The sequence below is a fragment of the Pantherophis guttatus genome, chromosome 6 (assembly GCF_059756535.1).
Source record: "Pantherophis guttatus breed Tessera chromosome 6, ASM5975653v1, whole genome shotgun sequence".
Lineage (NCBI taxonomy): Eukaryota > Metazoa > Chordata > Lepidosauria > Squamata > Colubridae > Pantherophis > Pantherophis guttatus.
In genome coordinates, this window is record NC_142068.1 from 97,069,189 (window position 1) to 97,090,361 (window position 21,173).

General features: G+C 46.4%; 1 protein-coding gene across 5 annotated transcripts; it reads right to left on the reverse strand.

Annotated features, from left to right (window-relative positions):
• Window positions 1-436: 436 nt before the first annotated feature.
• On the reverse strand, window positions 437-14,555 carry SLC16A9 (solute carrier family 16 member 9). 5 transcript variants are annotated; one of them, XM_034435343.3, is made up of 6 exons: window positions 14,219-14,555; window positions 9,246-9,475; window positions 4,651-4,794; window positions 4,254-4,349; window positions 2,168-3,070; window positions 437-1,439 (listed from the first exon to the last, which is right to left on the reverse strand). In XM_034435343.3, exons 2-6 carry the CDS (start codon window positions 9,439-9,441, stop codon window positions 1,246-1,248), a joined length of 1,533 nt encoding a protein of 510 aa, XP_034291234.1. In that variant the 5' UTR covers window positions 9,442-9,475; window positions 14,219-14,555; the 3' UTR covers window positions 437-1,245. The 5 variants fall into 5 exon arrangements, with proteins under 5 accessions (XP_034291234.1, XP_034291237.1, XP_034291238.1 ...); XM_034435346.3 differs by lacking the exon at window positions 14,219-14,555 and adding an exon at window positions 13,439-13,698; XM_034435347.3 differs by lacking the exon at window positions 14,219-14,555 and adding an exon at window positions 13,135-13,366.
• Window positions 14,556-21,173: the final 6,618 nt, after the last annotated feature.

A 21,173-nucleotide genomic window follows, 5' to 3' on the forward strand; every position in this document is an offset into this window, starting at 1 on the left:
TAAGGATGAACTACATACATAACTCCAGCGCAGGTGGCCAGATTGTGCACAGCAGCACTGGGGATTCGTCGCAAACACGTGTCTTCTCCACCATAGTGATGTTATATAACAACTGTGGCAAACCCTTTGCACTTAGTTCTTTCCCTTTTAGCATTGAACCTACAATGGGCCAGTTTATGGATTGCAACTGTAGTATAATCAGACCATGTATAATTGACAGACTGGATTTTATTATAGATTTTCGTTATTTATTATTTTATAGTAGAATTTTTAATTGTATATTTACTGAGCGTTTTTATTTGTCCTGGTCTCTGGTCTAAGACTGTAATAAATTGATTGAATTGAACTAGGAGTTTTGCTACATTGCAATGTTATAAGATCCCTAGGGAACTCTTGTCTTGAATTTGTAAAATAAATAAAATCAATATTTCAGTTCTGTGGTTGGTGGTTTCTTTAATAAATTGTATTTATTCCTTGGTTGTATAGATTTCAATTGAATAATTTTTAACAGATCCTAATGGAAGATGCAGTAACTTTTTTGCCATCCAACATCTTCACTGGTATTAAATGCTACATTCTTGTCGTGCTGTTTATAGATCACGGGATCTTTTGGCAACCTACGAGATTCCTCAGGGAAACAGGGTCTTCGGTCACTTTCATGACCCTCAGGGTGAGGCAGCCACTCCCAACCAAGCAACACTAAGATTCCTGAAGAAGGAAGAAGTACTGTGCCAACTTGGCCAAAATTAAGTACAAGGATTACATGTAAATGAATATAAAATACATTTGTTGCACCAGAAAATACTTAGCAAAACTGTAGTACAATACAATGTGAGTGAGAAGAGGAACCTCATTCAGAAGACTGAATATGCCGGTTCTAGATCCAACCGTTTTGAATACTTGCCACGGCTTGCACACTTACCCTCCTGATCAAGGAGGAGGAGGAGGAAGCTCGTCAAGAGAAGCTCCACCTCAACAGCTGAGCTTCACTGCACCTTAAAAGTTTCTTGCTCAGTTGCAATCCAGCATTGTCATTCCTAGGCACAAGCAGCATTTTGCTAATTATGGGCAATGGCAAAGCAAAAGGCCCCGTTGTGTTGTGTGAACACATTAGCTGCAATGGCCAGGACTTGATGTTTTGGCTCAAAGGTCCAAGTGTTTCAAAGAAGTATCAAAAGTGTCATTAAAAACCTTTATAAATAGATGCAAAAGTTACTAAAAGTATCGGTATAAAAACAACAGCAACTATTCCATACGGCCATTTACACTCTGGAGGCAGCTGTGGAGGAATAAGTGTTTGGGGTTTGGGCCGATGGTAGGCTTCGTTCCATGCCAACAGGGAAGCACGACTACAAGGAGGAGGAGCCCTCCGAAGAGCACACACAGGCCACTGAAGTAGAAAGCCATGTCGTAAGAAGCGGTCCAATCATAAAACCAACCTGAAAGAGAAGAGAGAGAGATGCCAAAAACGGAGCCAAGCCCTCCTATCTCACACCCATGCCATTAAAGAAGATTTCCCCTTCCATAAAATTGTCACACCAGAACATGATTGCTGAGGAAACTGCCAGTCAAGGGTGCCAGGGCTTTGAACCCGAGCCATTGACAAGCCACAATGGCAGCCAATGGCCCTACTCTTGCCGGCTGTTGTATCACGTAGGTGGAAAGGATTACTGTGTGGAGCACAAACCAGGATACGAGTTTTTAAGGATACTGAGAATATGCCGCTCTACTTTTCCATTGTAATTGAATAATGCTACATCTCCACATCTTGTCAATCAGAAAGCTCGACAGTTCAGCGGTTCGAATCCCTAGTGCCACGTAACAGGGTGAGCTCCCGTTACTTGTCCCAGCTTCTACCAACCTAGCAGTTCGAAACCACATTTAAAAAAAAGCAAGTAGAAAAATAGGGACCACTTTGGAACACCTTTGAAAGGTGTTCCATGCACCTTTGGTGTTGAGCCATGCCAGCCACATGACCACAGAGACGTCTTCGGACAGTGCTAGCTCTTCGGCTTTGAAATGGAGATGAGCACCACCCCCTAGAGTTGGGAACGACTAGCACATATGTGCGAGGGAACCTTTACCTTTACATCTCCACTAGCAGGTTCTGCAGATGGAGGCCATTTTTGAAAAGAAGGCATGGCATCTGGCTGAAATGCCGACTTACCTACAACTGGGGGTCCAAGGCTGTTTCCAAGTCCAGCGAAAAACATCAAGATGCCATAGGCATGGGTCAGTTTCTCGATCCCCACCGTCTGGGTTGTGACATAAGGGAAAATTGACCAGTTTCCCGCCAGGAACCCTAAAACCCCCGAAAGGATTGCCAGAGTACTGTAGCTTTGAGCGAAGGGGATCAAGACCAAGGCCGCCGCCGTCAAGATCAACGTCAGGATGTAGAGATATAAAGCGTTAATCCTGTCTACATCCGCCAGGACCCCCAGGGCCAACTTCCCCACAGCGGTCATAATGCCGATGATGGAGATCAGAGGGATGGCACAGTCCCCCTCGATGACGTTTGAGCTCCTCGCCACGTCCTCCATGAGCAAGGAAGGAGGGAAGGCGCCAACGTCGAAGAGGAAGATGGCAATGAAGAGGGCAGAAAAGACTTTGTTTTTAAAAAGACTCAGGGTGTCCTCCCAGTAATTTAAATACAGGTCCCATTTCTGCTTAGCCAGTTGTTTGCACAGGTAAGTTTGTTCTGCAACTTTCTTTGGGTAGCTCTCTGCCTCTCTTGGGGAGGCCGAGAGCAGCTGGCTTTGAACTGGGAGTCCATTCGCTTGGCGGTTGCTGTCCGGCACCTGATTCTCCCCTTTTCCCTCACTCTGGGCCTTTTCAGGTATGGTGATGTGTTCTTCACGAGAGAACTTCTCTTTTCTGTTATAAATGAGGTATTGATCTGGAACCTTCTCCGGATCAGGTTTCTGGGCCACCGGCAGAGGCCTCATCAGGCTGCCACAGGCTAGGATGTTTAGAGAGAGTGCGCCAATGATCAGCAGACAGCCATCCAACCCATACAGTTCAATCAGCTCTTTCTGTAAGGCAGCATAGATGAAAAGGCCAATGCTTGACCCTGCAAGAAGGAAGAAAAGGAGCATGTCAGTAGATACATATCATTGTCTGCTGTGCCTTGGCTCCCAATGTAATAAATAGTATAAAAATAATATAAAAAGCTGCTGAGCAGAACAATAGCATCAAAAGGTTTCTAGAGCAAAGCCAACAGTTTTGGTTTTCAAAATTGGTGTTTCCACAGAGGCTGGAAGGGCTGAACCAGATCACCCATTCCTGGCTGAGTCCATTGTCTCCCTCCCTCTCTCTCTCTCTCTCTCCTCTCTTTCTTACTTTCTCTCTCTCTCTTTCTCCTCTCCTCTCTCTCTTCTCTCTTTTTCTCACTCTCTTTCTCTGTCTCTCCTCCTCTCTCTCTGCTCTTTCTCTTTCTCCTTCTCCTCCTCTCTCTCTCCTTTCTTTCTTTCTGTCTCTCTCTTAATCCTTTTCTCCTCCTCTCTTTGTCTCTGTCTCTGTCTCAGTCTCTATCTCTGTCTTTCTCCTCTCTTTCTTACTGTCTCTCTCTCTTGCTCCTCTCCTCTCTCTTTCTTCTCTCTTTCTTTCTCAGTCTCTCTGTCTCTCCTCCTCTCTCTCTTCTCTTTTTCTTTCTCCTTTTCCTCTCTCTCTCCTCTTTCTTTCTTTCTGTCTCTCTCTTTCTCCTTTTCTCCTTTCTCTGTCTCTCTCTCTCTTAAAATTATCCTATCAAAATCTAGCTCATGCAAAGGACCAGCATTGATAAGCATTGATTTCATGATAAAATTATGGAAGTGGAGGAATAGCCTGAAACTGATCAGAAGTAATGTTTAACCATGATAAATGTAGATCGATTTTTGGCATTTGGATGATATAATCTCAATCAACCAAACTCTGTGTTTTTTTTTTGTTTGTTTGTTCTTTTTAAATTTTGATTTATATGCCACCCTTTTCCGGAGACTCAGGGCGGCTTACAAGGCGTTAAGCAATAGCCTTCATACTTTTGTATGTTTTATACAAAGTCAGCTTATTGTCCCCACAGTCTGGGTCCTCATTTTACCTACCTTTGAAAGGATGAAAGGCTGAGTCAACCTTGAGCCTGGTGAGATTTGAACTTGCAGTAATTGCGGGCAGCTGGAAGCTAAATACTACCTTTAACAGTAGCATTAGTCTGCTGCGCCACTCAGGCTCCTGTTTAAGGTCATTCCAACCAGACTGTCAGCTAAAAAAAAACCTACCTGTGGAAATGAGACCGAGTGCGAGGCCTCTACGTTTGTCAAAGTATTGGCACGTGATTGTGACGGTGGCTGTGTACAATAAGCCACATCCAAGTCCTAAAGGCATAGAAAAGTTTATGGCATATAATCAGTGCCCCAAAACTCTTGGCTAATGTGATTAAAGTTCAATGAAAGGACACAGGGAACCATTCTGGAGGGTTCCCCAAACACCTGCACCATTCACCTGAATATCAGGGAAATTCTGGGCCCCCGCAAGTCTTTTGGAAATTCAGCCACCCACCAGGGAAGATTAGGGTCTAGGTTTAAAGTCCACCTTCTAGAAGATGCCTTTAACTCCTGACCATTTGATTCTCTTGCTATCTGGCAGAGCCAAAGAGGACCTTGGGAATTTTCTTACCAACAATAATTCCATAGGAACAAAACAGAAAGTAGAGATTGGGAGCCAAGCTGCTTATCATCAGGCCTCCTGCCACCATGAAGCTACTGAAGATGGTCACTGGCCGTGCGCCGAAAGCGGAGACGCAGGTGCTGCAGATGGGACCTCCATGAGGACAATTGGGGTGGGGGGGGGAGAGAGAGCGAGAAACATAGGCACAATCTTATTTTGAATGATTATAAAAGGAGTTGATCAAGAGATTGGTTGACCTCTCTTATATCCAAAAAAAGAAGGTATTTTAATGCTTATTTTATCATTTTTACACCAGGAGTGTTCTAACCATCAACTAAGCCTCTGAGAACCACATTGGAGTTGTGGCAGACCTGCACCATGCCAAATCCCCTCTCCTCTTTGTCACAGCAAAGCTGGCTGTGGAATTCTGGGAGTTGAAGTCCACCAGGCTTCAAGTTGCCAAGGTTGCAGATCTCTGCCCTAAAGGGAGTTACCTGGCTAATGCTCATGTGACTGTGTATATATAAGATTTTCATCTATGGACTTAACCAATAAACCCATCGTACTATACATACAGCAGCAGCTGGTTCCTCCCACTCTCTGCCTCTCAGCAGGGACAAAACCATCCATATAACTTTTTCTTCCCATCAAGTGTTTAGATGAAACTCCTGTTTGCACCACCCAATGTCCTGTGTGCCTGCACAGGGATCAGTCCAGCTGAGGATCATGGGCTTGATTTTCGATTCAACTAGGACTGTAGACTTCTTAAATTGAACCAAACCCTATGAGGAGTTAGCCTGATTTAATCTGCAATTCTGCAGCAATTTCTGGGAGAACAAGGTAATAATTCCTTCACTTCCAACTGTCCCAGGGGTGAAATCCAAAATTTTTCCCTACCGGTTCTGTGGCCGTGGCTTGGTGGGCGTGGTATGGCTTGGTGGGGCAGGGGAAGGATATTGCGAAATCTCCATTCCCACCCCACTCCAGGGGAAGGATAGTGCAAAATCCCCATTCCCTTCCCCACTCCTGGGGGAAGGATATTGCAAAATCTCCATTCCCACCCTACTCTGGGGCCACCCAGAGGTGGTATTTGCTGGTTCTCCGAACTGCTCAAAATTTCTGCTACCGGTTCTCCAGAACCTGTCAGAACCTGCTGGATTTCACCCCTGAACTGTCCCCCTTCCTCCATGGATTTGTGGTATCTCTACTCTTGTTATCCTTCTCCACCGCTTTGCAAGAGTTAAAACAGCCAGAATTGACTGAAAGATAAAAAAGAGGTAGAGACTGTTTCAAGGAAATGCAACAGAGAACTGATGGGAGGATATCTGAGATCTGGGAACCAAGTGACCAGTTTTAAGCCTATTAGATGTTTCAGTTTTCAGCCTTGCATACCATTTTAATTTAAAGAAACTCAAGACTGAAGGTAATCCGTAAAACAGAGAGCCACTAAGTAGGCCTGTGCATTTTTGTGCCTTTTCATGACTTGGCACCAGGAGCCGAGGGCTAGACAAGTTTCGCCACTCTTACGAAAGCAAACACCTAGGATTGTTCGTGGTTTTGCTCTGTTCATCAGGGATTATGCCTTCCTGTTGAAGGATTTTGCAGCAGGGAAGACAGGTGGGGTAGGACACGGAGTGAAGTGGGCAGGAGCCCCACCCTAACCCTAACCCTAACCGTGACCCTCTGGGGCCCATCAGCTTGGGATGGACAAGCAGGAGAAGCTGAACAAGGTCTACCTTCCCACCTTTCCTCTTTCAAGCAATGCAGTCCATGTCTTCTGACTTTGGGGAACAGACATTGCAAGTGTCTTCAGGTCTCCCAAACCTGCAAAGCCAATTTGTTCAGGAATGAAGGCGATGTCCGTGCACAATGAGGCAGAAGCAGTCCAACAACTGCAACACCAGGGGAGCTCCAAGGAAGAACTTGCCCTTGCTAAAAATGGAGTCCCTTCAGATTAACAGAGTTGGAAGGGACCTTATAGGTCATCTAGTCCAACTCCCCACTCAAGCAGGAGACCCTACACCATTTTTGATAAATGGCAGTCCAATCTTTTCTTGAAAGCCTCCAGTGATGAAGCTCCCACAACTTCCAAAGGCAACTTCTGTTCCATTGGTTGATTGTTCTCACTGTCAGAAAGTTCCTCCTTATTTCTAGGTTGAATCTCTCTTTGGTCAGTTTCCATCCATTATTCCTTGTCTGTTCAGGTGCCTTGGAAAATAGCTTGACCCTCTCCTCTCTGTGGCAGCCCCTCAAATATTGGAAGACTGCTCTCATGTCTCCCCTGGTCCTTCTCTTCACTAGACATGCCATGCCCAGTTCCTGTAATCATTCTTCATGTGTTTTAGTCTCCAGTCCCCTAATCATTCTGGTTGCTCTCCTCTGCACTTTCTCTAGAGTCTCAACTCTTCTGCCTTTGGGCCTTAACCTGAGATTCAGAGGGGTTCATTTCTGGGAGTTGAGGTCCCCAAGACTGAAAGTTACCAAGGTTGGAAAACTTGCTCTAGGGGGCCTCGTGACCTTCCCATGGAAAGCATCTCTTGGGGAACTTAAAGCCCCAGTTTCCAGCCTTTCTCTACCAAGTCCACAAAAGAATCAGAAGGCAGGGCAAGAAGCAATGGATGGAAACTAATCAAGGAGAGAAGCAACCTAGAACTAAGGAGAAATTTCCTGACAGTGAAAACAATGAACCAGTGGAACAGCTGGCCTTCAGAAACTCCATCCCTGGAGGTTTTTAAAGAGAGATTGGACCACCATTTGTTTGAAATGGTACAAGGTTTCCTGCTTGAGCAGGGGGTTGGACTAGAACAGGGGTCTCCAACCTTGGCAAAGCTGGCTGGGGAATTCTGGGAGTTGAAGTCCACCAGGCTTAAAGTTGCCAAGGTTGGAGACCCCTAGACTACAAGATCTTTATGATCCCTTCCAACTCTGTTATTCAGTTATTCTATTGAGTCGAGGCAGCTTCCTTCCTTTCCCAGTGTTTTACAAGCAACAAAGGCTGGTGGTTTTTTTAAGATTCACACCTCTTCACCATTCATGAGGATGGTCTATTTCCATTCCTCACTCCCTTCTTCTTCTTCTCCCCCACCTCTTCTTCCTGCTTTTCTGTTCTTCCTTGCTTGAACTTCATTTTGCAAGGCCTGCTAAACGTACAGACTTCCAAGGCATTCATGTTTCCACTTTTAAATCTATTTTTACCACAAAGCAGTTAGAGAAGGGCCGGCAACCATCTCCTTTGCTGTGACTCACACAACTCTCCAAAAAAGCCTTTGTATTTTTAACACCTTTAAAGTATGCAAAGTCATTGTGGTACCTTTATAAAATCCACCAAGGTCAAAATCATTATTTTAGATACCAGAGAAGTTATTATCACCTCCAATGGGCACTGTCAAAAACCAACCTCTTATCAGCCCTGCCCTGCATTAAGGAAATTTGCATATAGATGCAATTCTGCCAGATCATTTATTCAATCTCTTATTACTCAACTCTGTTCTACAAATAGAGAAGCAATTATTGCTTCTCCTGTAATCTGCATCTGCATATCTTTATTTTTTTTTCACTGCAAAGTTTTAAAAGCATTTTCCTTCACTGCTTCTCACACATGTATTTAAAGTTGGCTTAAATAAATGCATTATCATCACCATCACTACCATTTTTTAATAAAACAAAAGGACAAAGTAGTTTACAATAATTAAAATAATATTTAAAAGCAATAGGGGGAAAAGTACCATATTAATCCGCATACTCCACAATTCCCTTACAAATGTCTGACCTGCAGAATTTTAGAGGACAATTTTGGAAGTAAAAACAGATTCTCTTTTTATGGGGCATGTTGGATATTTTTACATTTTATAGCTCTTTGTCCTTCCCCTGAATTGAGTCAAGTTAAATGCAGACATGCTGGTAGAGTCAACAGCTTATAAAAACCTAACTCTGCAAATGGCAACTTCTATTTTAATTCTTTTTGAAATTAGTGTAACTTATACCTCTTGTGGTGAATACACAGAACTGAACTATCTAATTTGCGAAATTCTGGCCTTCAATTTTCCCTACACTAAAGATGCTGTGCGTGCAAATATTACAATTCTAGAGATTCCCTATTTCTCGCATCATCTAATATGTAAAATTAGAGACTTGCCAAGCTACAGTAGCTGTTTCTATGATTAGAATGGAAATATATATATTTGTGCAGGAAAGGGGCTGCAAATCTTTAGTCATCGGTGCTTCAGATATTATGTGGCTCTCACAAAGCAAAAACCACAACATTTGTCCTATTCTTAACTGCCTGCTAAACTGAAATGGAAAGCAACTTTCCACAGAAATCATTGCCACCACGTTTTTTGGTACTAAGTACAACGGCAATGACTTGCGTAGATTATCTGAAGAGTCCAGGCTGATGGCAACTAAATGATTATTTTTAAATTTCTTGTAATAAAAGTTACTGGTTTGCAGCCGTATATCATTTCGCATTGAAAGGGCATTGCTGGAATTGATCTTCCCACTGAAAGAAATGCCAGCCCCTTTTTTAGTGGATTTCTTTAATCAAAGGTCTTCTAAATAAATATAAAGGTTAGAGATTTCTTTTCTTTTTTGCAAGGGAGACTTACTTGCGAGCAGCCCCACTCCACTGGCCAGGGATCCGACCCAGGCAGTCTTTCCTTTCCCTTCTCCAAAGAGGTCCAGCCATTCCATGTAGAGCACCCCAACCGCCAAGGGCGACCCATAGCACAAGAACTGGGTGAAGAAGGAGCTGAGGACTATCACCCATCCCCACCCACCATCGGGTGATTTCTGGAACACCATTTTCCAGCAGGATCTGAGGGGTCACGACCAAGCCCTGCAGGGAGAAAGAGAAACAAATGGGGGAAAAGGGGCACAGCTGACTCAATGCTGGACATGCACTGAAGGCCACGATGAATCTGAGCTCAAGGATGAGAAGAAGAGAATGACACAAGACCTTGGGAACCTGTGCCAAGGCAAACGGCCAGCAATTTCTGGTTTCCACCGGACTGCTCTCAAAAGCCGCATTCAGGCCCAGGCGTTTTCTCTCACAGCCACTGGCTGGACTACGGTCTGTCCAAGTTGTGGCTTTGTGGTCCTCTGGACCAGCAGCCAATTGGAACAGCCCTAAAGGTGATGCCACAAAACTGCTCTCTTCTCTCTTCTTCTTCAATGAACTAGAAGCTGTGGGACCACCTGGTCCATGCAGGTTGCTGAGCAGGATTTGGGGCCTGGACATCTCCCCTCCTTGGCTGCCAACTTGAAGATTTGAACATCTAGATCAGGGGTCTCCAACCTTGGCAACTTTAAGCAAAGCTGGCTGGGGAATTCTGCGAGTTGAAGTCCTCCAGGCTTAAAGTTGCCAAGGTTGGAGACCCCTGATCTAGAAGGACCACCAGGGATGCTTCTTGCAGACGAGGCTTTCGTTTGCAAGAAAAAAGTGGCCCTTTAGAGCACCATCCCTGGGAACAGGGCGAGAGTCATGCCTGCTGCCATCTCCTCTTTGTCCACTACTTAACCCAAGGGGAAGGTTCCATCAATATTTTTTTTGTGAAATGCTGCGCACTAAAAAACAGAACACTTGAAGCTCTTGGATATTTCTGCAGCTAATTTTGATTCAGGGGTGTGTGGGGGTACTGAGGTGGGGTCACATCTAAGAAGACTTTACCCTTCTGACCTCACAGTTTTTGCCAAGTTCTTGTTGCCCAGAGAAGGTGCCCTTCTGCACTCCCAGATCCTGGTCTTCATGAGGCAGCTAACTAGAAATTAACAGACCTTCCAGGGGACGATGCAAATTCTTGAAATGTGTTAAAAGTCTGAGCTGCTCCTCCTTAAGGGAGCTGGGTGCCTTGTCTTGACTGTCCCATTTGGTGAACAAAATGCATTCCTGGAGAAGGACTTTGGATTACTGTTTAAATTAACTTGAAAGCAAGTTAATCTTGCTGCAAGATAGAAATAAGTTGTCCTGCCATTCCTGTCCTTACAGCAAGCATTAATGTCCCCATCAAAAGGCTCAACACTCTAATTTTCAACAATCCAAGCTGGTTCTTTCCAAAATCTCCTCTCTGGCTCAATAACCTGCTTTACCTGCAGGTTGATAAGGCTGTTCTCCTACACCTCCTCAGCCCTGGGGCAAAATTTCCTTCCCAGTACTGCAGCTGTGTATTATACTGGGATATCTAGACTGCAATGGGAAGGAAAAGGAGCTCTTCTCGAACATGTATGACATTCAGCCGGAAGAAAGTAAAAATGCTTAAAAGCTGAGCTTTTATTCACTAAAATATTATTTTGCTCCCATTAGCTGAAGCACAGAGGAAGGGTCAACACATTAGGACATATCACCAAGTCAGAATGTTTTTCTCCTTCCGTCCACACATGTGGGAAAGGACCTAAAATACAGGAGTAGCCTCACCACCCTATCTTCTGGCCTGCTTTCTGCTTGAGTTGTTCCACTGAAACCTCTTGGCCCAGAAGTGCAGACACAGGGTCTGTCCAGACGGTGAAGGCACCAATGAATCCTAAAGGTTCCTGAGGAACATCAGAAGGGCTGAGATGATTTATCTAGAAGACCCAAAGGGGCTTCTGGCAGCCTTGGGTGTCATGTTGCATCCACCTGCAGCTGTACCCAGGACTGTGGGGCTGTCTCTGCAGCTGCAGTGGGAGCCCAAAGAAGACGGGTTTGGCTTAAGAGCTTGCCACCCTGCGTGCTCCAAACCCCCTTTTGCACTGGACTGCATTTGAGCTGCACAACCAAGAAGAGGTGAAGGGCAGCCTGCTTATCAAGCCCTCCCTGTGACAATTGCCTCAAGCCACCTCAGTCTACTTCATCTCACATGCAGATGAACACAACAGCTGCCTTGAGCCCAGAAGAACCTTGTTTCCACCTCCAGTCATACAGAGAGTAGATGTGACTCAGGGTTGAACTGCTGTGCTCTTGGTTGTCCAAGTCTGTTTTCGTTTTTTTGTTTCCTGCAGATGTTTTGTTGCCAGGTTAGGTAACACCATTCATAAATGTTTATGTTGCAGATTTAAGGCTTCCTCATGTCCTCAAGACTGCTTCCTTCTTAACTGATGGAACATTTCGTTTGTGCCTAGATAGAGGTGAAGGGACAGCCAAGAATGTGTTTTCAGGATAGGATCACTGCAGCCCCTCCCTCCCTCCCCCCTCCCCCCAAATTTCCCACCCCACTTGATGCTTCCTGCCTAATGATCTATTCTAGCTTTCATTCAGGCTTGTGTTCAGCACATCAGTCATCCAACATTCCTTCAACATAATGTTTGCATCCTAAGGCTTTCCTTGTCTCCCTTTCTTTTCTCTTTCTTTTCTTCTCTTTTCTTCTTCTCTTCTCTATTTTCTTTTCTTTCTTCTTTTTCCCCCTAAGACTGCTGCCAAGATAAAAAAAAAAAAAAGAGCGTTCTACATCTGATAAGTATGGTCTCCTTCAGACTTTTGGTAACTGCAAGAATGTTACTTTTTGCAATAGATAATCCTATACTTCAAACTTACAAACTTCGTCCTCTTTTAAGAAGCTTGGAAACTGAAATTCAAACCTTTTGCTCTCTTGTTCTATGGATGTTTGCCCTCCACAAGAGGACCCTGCTTGCCCCCCTCCCCAGATATGAGTCACCGGGATTGGGGGAGCCCCACTTTTCAAATCCATGGAAAGGTTGACTTCAGTGAGGTTTACTCTTGAGTTGATTTTCAGCAGCCTCCCTTTATGCTAAGCCCAATTAATTGGCTTCTATGCTTTTGCTTGTTGATTTGGGGGGGGGAGGGGTGTTTCTACTCAAAGTATTCCTGCACCTAAACTGAGAAGGAGGAAAGATATACCTTAAACATGGTAGACTCCCACCCACCCACCCCCTCCCCCCAAAAGCTGCTTGGAGATTATGGCCTTGTTGGGGGATCTCTGCACCCAACCGCAGCTGCCAGGAGCAGAGGGGAAGTCTCCCTCGTGACGGGCCCTGTGGATGTGTTCACACATGAGCGTGAAACCACAACACAGGCTTCCCAAACCACAAGGACCGGTCCGTGTCACATGCCGAGCTCCACACCAGCAAACAATCTGACAAATAAATAAATAAACAAGATGCAGGATTTGGCGGGTTCTTGGAGCGCCGATTAGCAGCTGCACCGAGCGAGGACAGGTGAGCCCGGCAAGGTCTTCCCTTCGCCCGCCAGGAGCGGAGGGAGACGGGCCGAGGGGCCCCCTTTTCTTGCCGGCCGGGGGATGATGGGCCAAGAGACGGCCAGCGCGGGGAGAAAAGCAGCTTCGGACGAGGAGAAGCGCTTTCTCCAGAGTTGGGACCGGCCCGAAGACCAAGCTTCAGGCTTTGACCCCCCCCCCCAATTCCCCCGGACACACACAGCCAAACTCCCTCCGGGGCCCCAACCTTCGGCGTGTTCACTCAGGAGGCAGCCTCCCTGCAGCCCAGCAGCTGCTGGCAAGTCCGCCTTCCCACCTCCTGGCCAATGCCTCGGACTACAAAGCTCACCCTCCCCTGCCTGGCGGCCACGGTCCTCGCGCATCAAGCCGGGGACTCGCCCGCCTCCCTCCGCCCCGTTAAACGGCCAGCTCTTTTCCCGGCAGCCGGCCGGGGCTCTTTGCAAGTCCTCGTCCGCGGAAAAGCTGCGCCTGGCTCTCCATCCCTCTCCGCCTGCCTCCGTTTCCCGGGGCTGCCGGCGGCAGAGACCGAGGAGGAGGCAGGCAGGCAGGCAGGCTCGCCCCCTTCCTTCCTTCCTTCCTTCCTTCCTTCCCTCCCTCCGCTCCCCTCCGCTCCTCTCCCGCCTTCCCTTTACCTGCCGCCCGCCCTGCCTGGTGCGCCCTGCCTGGCGCAGCCCTCCGGCCTTGGGGAGCCTGGCTGGCGAGTGTCCGCGGGGCTCCCTTCCTGCCGCTTCGCTGCAGCCGAGGAGCCGCCGGCCGGCAGGCAGCCAGCCAGCCGGTCCAAACCGGTTGGAACCGACGACAGGGCGGCGAGGCGCTTTCGGGAGAGGAAGGCGGCGGCATCGCGGAGGCTCGAGCTGCGCTGCTCCGCCCGCCCGCCCGCTCGCTCGCTCGCTCGGCGCCGTCCGCCAGCAAGGGGCCCGCCCGGCTCAGGGCCGGATCCTGCGCCCGCCCGCCCCCCGCCGGCATCCGCCTTGCGCGCAGCCCCATCTGGGCTGCAGGCTGCGCGCTGGAGAGCGCCGGGCCTGGCCGCGCATCCCTGCCGCCATCCTTCGCGCCTGGCAGCTCCCTTGGCCCCTTTGCCACGATCCCGGCCAAGGCGGGATGCCCCGACCCGCTTCCCCTTGAGTCAGGGGGGAATCCTATGAAATGAGCCCCCTGGGGAGAGGTGGAAGGCCGGGTAAGGGGCGACCCTCTTGCCCTTGGGGTTCTCAAGGAGACAAGCCCCATGGCTGAGGAGGGAGCGATTCCCCCCCTCACCCAACTCATGGCAGGAACTGCTGCCCCCACCCCACCACCCCACTCCCCAAAGCCTTCCATATGTGGCCAGAGATTCAGCCAAATCTTTTTTCTGGGCAGCAGAATCCTTCCTTCCCTGCCTCTGGTTCCTTCTCTTCCTCATCCCTTCTTCTTACCTGGAGACCTTCAGCTAAGGTGAGGTTGGACTCAGAGACCGGCCATTATTCGAGCTTCTGAGCTGCTCCATTCAAGAGTTCGGTCTGAAAACAACAGTTGGGCAAACAGACAACATGAGCTGGATCCCAATGACCATGGGGAGACACTGAGTGTCTCTTCAGCTACCATTTGGTGGTCATCAGGGTTTATGGAGACCAGGTCTGAGAACTTCAGCTGCTCAAGAAACTAATGTGGAGAGGGAAGAGAAAGCAGAAAACAGAGTCGAGGATGAGTACAGAAGAGAAGCTGGAGTGGGTAAAGCCAAGCGCAAGAGACTTCTACAGAACTCTGTCAGTCTTCCTCCTTCCTTCTCTGTCTCTTAAATCTTCCTTCTCTCTTCCCCCTCCCCCCTCCCCTTTTTCAATTATTTGCTTCTTTCCTGGTCTGTTTGTTTATTGGGTCTTGGGTTACATATGATGAGTAAATAAATATGGACTCTGATTCTCAGAAATGGTGGAGGAAGGATCCTTGGACACCCAAAGCAGTAAAAGAGGAAGTTAAGAAGTAGTAGTGATGGAGGAGACACTGGGTGAAAGAAAGGTCATTGATTTCTTAGATGACCTTCTTATTTTCTTTTTTTTTTAATTTAATCTTTATTAATTATTTACAAATAAAAAAACATATAATGTAATTATCAAACAGATATGAGTTATATATAGGTACACAGCACAACACATAAAGACAACCACATATAAGGACTAACCAGGGGTCATATCGATCCCCCAGATACCTATTCATAGTTACATCCCAGTAAATCTGTTTGTTCAGATAACATTGACTATTTTAAATACCAAATGCTATCTAATTATGACTAAGTATATATGTAATACTATATTGTTTACTCTATGTTTGTCCTCTTCTTTAGCCATATATACCAGCGTTCCCAGTTACTGTAGTATATGGATTCTTTTCTCTCTCTCAGGATATACGTTAATTTGTCCAATTCGGCACAATTCAATATCTTATTTATTATAAGTTGATCTGACGGTGTATTTGCATTTTTCCACTGCTGGGCCAGTGCCATTCTCGCTGCTGTTGTAATATGGATAAATAGGTGCCAATCTTGTTTGCCCACGTCTTTTAGTTTGATTCTGAGTAAGTAAGAATCTGGAATTAGACTGGTCTTAGTTTCCTTTAAGAAAACATTTTAAAAATATAGAAAAGAAAAGCTTAATTTAGGTTAAATTAATCTACATTAAATAAGATTAAATAGTTTTATAATGCTGGGGTGTCATATGGAAATCCAAAGTCTCAGCTAGATGTCTTTCTAAGATCTCAATTTATGTCTATGGAGTTTCTCAGTCATCCAGTCATGGTTGTCCCAAAGGTGCTTTTTCAAAAGGCAACTGGACTTCCTTTGCTTTTGCTTGAAGATGTTTCACTTCTCATCCAAGAAGCTTCTTCAGTTCTGAGAAGAACTAAAGAAGCTTCTTGGATGAGAAGCGAAATGTCTTCAAGCAAAAAGCAAAAGAAGTCCAGTTGCCTTTTGAAAAAGCACCTTTGGGATGCCAATTTATGCAAAACATAAACGAGCAACAAGCCAATAAAGGGGGTTCCAAAATGACTTCCAGCAAGCAGACCTGCCATCTTCATTGGCTCTCAAGGCAGTCTTGCCCAAGGGAGGGGCAGCAGCAAAAGTGCCACAGGCATCTGGCACATCCTGTGGAAAGAGAAGGATAACTCCAGAGGTGAGGGTCACATAATGTAACAACTGGTTCGCCCAGCACCGAAAATGTGAGCGCTTGCGCGGCTTCAAAACCACAGCGATATCGGACTGGATAGCGCCAGGGCAGGTTGCACCCACTGGTCGCAACTACTGATTCTCCTGAACTGGTCCAAACTGGCAGCAGCCCACCTGTGGATAACTCCCTGCTGTCTCCTGGAACGATAAACGGAAAGGCTTCCAAAGAGAAGATTTCAAAACCACCTATAAACCAGAAGACATGTAGTCCTGAATTTACACATTCATTTAGTGACCCTTCAAAGTTATGACGGCACTGAAAAAAGTGACTTGTGACCAGTGGTGGGTTTCAAATTTTTTTACTACCGGTTCTGTGGGTGTGGCTTGGTGGGCGTGGCTTGGTGGGTGTGGCAGGGGAAGGATACCATAAAATCTCCATTCCCACCCCACTCCAGGGGAAGGTTACTGCAAAATCCCCATTGCCCTCTGATCAGCTGGGACTCAGGAGGCAGAGAATAGATGGGGGTGGGGCCAGTCAGAATTTTTACTACCAGTTCTCCGAACTACTCGAAAATTTCCGCTACCAGTTCTCCAGAACTGGTCAGGACCTGCTGAAACCCACCTCTGCAGAAAACCCATTTTTCACTCCAAAGACAACTGCAGCATCCCCCACTGTCATGTGATCCAAATTCAGACGCTTGGCAACTGATTCATATTTATGACGGTTGCACTGTCCCGGGGTCAAGTCACCTTCTGAGGAGCAAAGTCAATGGGGAAGCCAGATTCACTTAACAACCGTGTTACAAGCTTAACAATTGCAGGGATTCACTTGCAAGAAAGACTGTGAAATGGGGCAAAACTCACTTAACCATGGTCTCGCTTAGCAATGGAAATTTTGCACTCAATTTTGGTTGTAAGTTGAGGACTACCTATATAAATTATATAAAATATAGTACATATACTTTATAAAATATAAACTATAAAACTAGAATCCTGAATTATTTTATCCTGGTAGAAGAGCCTTTGAGTCTCACACTTCTATCTTGGACCCCTCTTTACAAATCTTTTCATTATTGCTGTGATCTTTGATTTAATGTTAGATTTCTTGCTATCTGCTTTGAGGTCTGTGGATGAAAATGTGGGAGAATGCTCCTTTTAAGAGAACACGGCCTAATTTAAACTCAGTGCCATTTTGGATTCTGTGCCCCAAAATTTACCTTTCTGGAATTAGGGCTGTAGGAAGCTGGATTTCTAGCTTCTACTGGAGACTAAAGCTAGTATTCCCTTCACCGTGTTCATTAGACAGAAAAAAAATCTCTTAATAATAATTAAACATCCTCTTTCAAAATACCTTTCGTTCTTTCCCTGAATTCTTTCTCAAAGATCAGTCCAGCAGTGTCCTCTGCCCTCCGCCCGTGGCTGTACAAAGCATCTCTGGGCTTGTTTTGTCTTTTCTCTCCAGAAATATATATATATATATCAGTATTTGAGGGGAAGGAGCAGGAAGATAGATAAGATAGGCAGATAAGGGGAACATGGTGGGGGACTCTGTAATTTTGCACACACACAGTCCTCCCCACAAGGTCAGGGTTATCCAAAAGACCACTCACAATTCAAGGGCGAGTTAGATGCTGTCCAGTTGATCTGTCTGGCTACCTGCAATTTGGCAGTTTGAATCTCACCAGGCTCAAGGTTGACTCAGCCTTCCGTCCTTCCGAAGTAGGTAAAATGAGGACCCAAATTGTTGGGGGCAAGAGGCTGACTCACTCTGTAAACCGCTTTGAGGGGGCTGTAACAGTGGTGGGTTCCTCCCAGTTCCGCCGAGCCAGTTGCGGTGACGATATGACATCACCGAACCGGTTCTGCCCCCCCGCCCCCACCCACCCACCCCCAGCCCTTGCGTTATTCTTACCTTTTATTTGGCCCCACCCCCAATCTATTGCTGCCTCCTGAGTCTCATCTGATGGCTAGAGGGAAAAAAACTGTTTAAACTCTTGCCACATGGCTTCAAAGGGCCACCCCACAGCTGATCAGTGTTAAAAGAAAACAAATGAGTAGACCGGTGCCTGCAAAAATACATGAGTAGATCAGTGCCTGCACAAATAAATGGGTAGATCAGTGCCTGCAAAAATAAACGGATAGACCAGTGCCTGCAAATATACATGAGTAGATCAGTGCCTGCAAAAATACATGAGTAGATCAGTGCCTGCAAAAATAAATGGGTAGACCAGTGCCTGCACAAATAAATGGGTAGATCAGTGCCTGCAAAAATAAACGGATAGACCAGTGCCTGCAAATATACATGAGTAGATCAGTGCCTGCAAAAATACATGAGTAGATCAGTGCCTGCAAAAATAAATGGGTAGACCAGTGCCTGCAAAAATACATAAGTAGATCAGTGCCTGCACAAATAAATGGGTGGACCAGAACGCTCCAAGAACAAATGGGTAGACTGGTACAGCTCTGCAAGCAGTTAAAAGCCTGGTAGAGCAGTACCTCTGCTAAATCCTAAATAATTGTCACATGACCATCAAGCCATGCCCACAAAATAAGAGGCGGAAATACAAATGTAGACACACTCTCTCTTTCGCACATTCACACTCACACACACACACACACACGCACACCCTTTGTTGTTTTTTGCCGCTGGATCATGTGGGGCAGAGATGAGTTGGAGCCTGCAAGAGATCCAGAGGCCACCCCAACAAGAGACAGTGGCAGCCAGAATGAGTGGGGCAGAGGAGCATTTGCATCAGAATTGAACCAGTAGTAAAAAATTTTAGAACCCACCCCTGGGCTGTAAAGCACTGTAAAGTGGTATATAAGTCTAAGTGCTATTGCTGTTGCTATCTCTCAAAGGAACTGGGCCAGTCTCTGGAGGACTGGCTTCCCAGAGGCAAGGAGGCCTGGAGGGAGGCCTGTCACTTCTGAAATTAAGGGAGTCGCTTGGAGCAGAAACACCCCTGGCTGCGTCGTGAGATCCCTCTGAAAACATCTGCCAGGGCCCCCTAAAAACAGGACCACAGATGGTCCGCAGGCCTGGCTGAGCTGAAGGCAACCAAAAAATAATAAAGTTTTTAGTTGCTTAGATGGAGAGAGTCAACCAGAACAGCTGCAGGCCACACGGCTGGGTTCAAGCTCTCTTTTAGATGCAGGGGGTATATAGAAAGCAGGCTATTGTTCTGTTGGGGTGAGGTGCTTGGTCCTTTCCGCACTCACAGAGGTCTTTGTGAGCAGCAAATGGGAGCCACCTGCTATTCCTCCAACAGCTGGTTTGTGCTGGGTCTTTTTTCTGTTGAACATCTCCCCCCCTGCAGTCAAAACTCGGTTGATCAGCACAGTGGAATGTCTTTCCTCACTTCCTCCTCTTCCTGTTGATAAACAGCACCGAGGATCTGGAGGTGCAAAATGTCAGCCAGAGAAATCTGAAAGTGGCTTCATGCTGGTGTTTGGCTGCTTTCCAGACACACAAGAGGCGGAAATACAAATGTAGACACACTCTCTCTTTCGCACATTCACACTCACACACACACACACACACACACGCACACCCTTTGTTGTTTTTTGCCGCTGGATCATGTGGGGCAGAGATGAGTTGGAGCCTGCAAGAGATCCAGAGGCCACCCCAACAAGAGACAGTGGCAGCCAGAATGAGTGGGGCAGAGGAGCACTTGCATCTTCTGATGGAATCCCTTCCCCCCCCAACCGACATGCAGGGTATATCAAGAGGGAAGGGGAAACAGTGGGGCAGGACTTTGAAGACTATCCCCACCCCGGGCTATGGACTCTTCCTGGGGTCTCTGCCCAGAAGGGGGTCTTTATAAGGAGCAGTTGGTAGGCAGTTCTGAGCTGCTGCCCTCCTCCAGTCAGAGCAGGGGTGGGATTCGGAATGTCTCCTGCTACAGCCCCAGCCAGATCTGGTCCCATTTTTAACAGAGTTGGAAGGGACCTTATAGGTCATCTAGTCCAACCCCCCACTTAAGCAGGAGACCCTACACCATTTCTGACAAATGGCAGTCCAATCTCTTCTTGAAAGTCTTCAGTGATGAAGCTCCCACAATTTCCGAAGGCAACTTCTGTTCCATTGGTTGATTGTTCTCACCGTCAAGAAAGTTCCTCATTTCTAGGTCTGGCCTTCAGGTTCTTTGGAAAATAGCTTGACCCCTTCCTCTCTGTGATAGCTCCTCCAATATTGGAAGACTGCTATTATGTCCCACCTAGTCCTTCTCTTCACTAGACTAGCCATGCCTACTTCCTGCAACTGTTCATCGTATGTTTTAGCCTCTAGTCCCCGAATCATCCTGGTTGCTTTTTCTCTGCAAGAGTCTCAACATCTTTTTTTAGTGTGGTGACCAAAACTGGATGCAGTACTCTAGGTGTGGCCTTACCAAGGCTTTATAGAGTGGTATTAGTACTTCCCTTGATCTTGATTGTATCCCTCTGTTAATATAGATTTGAAGCAGATTTTTTCTTGCTGGTTTCTCTCCCCACAGCCAAACCCCTCTGGTTCATTTTCTGAGAAGGATCTTAGTAATCAACCGGCATCCTCTTCTATATCCTTTCTTTCCAGGGACTCCAAGACTAGAAAGAGTAAAACAATCACCTGTCACTCCCACCAGAAAAAGGAAAAGGGGAACCAAATCTATCAATTACATCCACACAGGTGAAGTTTTGATTTTCCCCAGGTTCTGTTACTTCACATGCTGCTTTTTGGCACCCTTTGGAGATTTAGTTCAGTCCCTCTGGGGCAGCTACTCATCCCTGTCTCCAATTTGGTCTGGTGAGAGAGACACTCTGGGTCAGGGGTCTCCAACCTTGGCAACTTTAAGACTTGTGGACTTCAACTCCCAGAGTTCCTCAGCCAGCTTTCCTTTGCTGGCTGAGGAATTCTGGGAGTTGAAGTCCACAAGTCTTAAAGCTGCCAAGGTTGGAGACCTCTGCTCTGGGTCACCTTTTTAAAATGAAATTCCACCCTCTGCTCACATTTGCAAAGGACCGTAAAAAGATATTCGATTAACTCTTTTTAATAAACATCGCATATAGGAAAGCTTTCTTGAGCTTAATCCGGAAACCCTTAATTACACTAGAAGAATTAAGGATTAAGTTAGGCCACGGTTAACCAAAAACAAACACTCAGTCCTAGGTAATAACCTAACAGGGCGTAGGAACTTTAGCACTGCAGGCTTTTTAAACGAGCTGACATTTTAAAATATTGCCATTTCCAAAACAGGCGC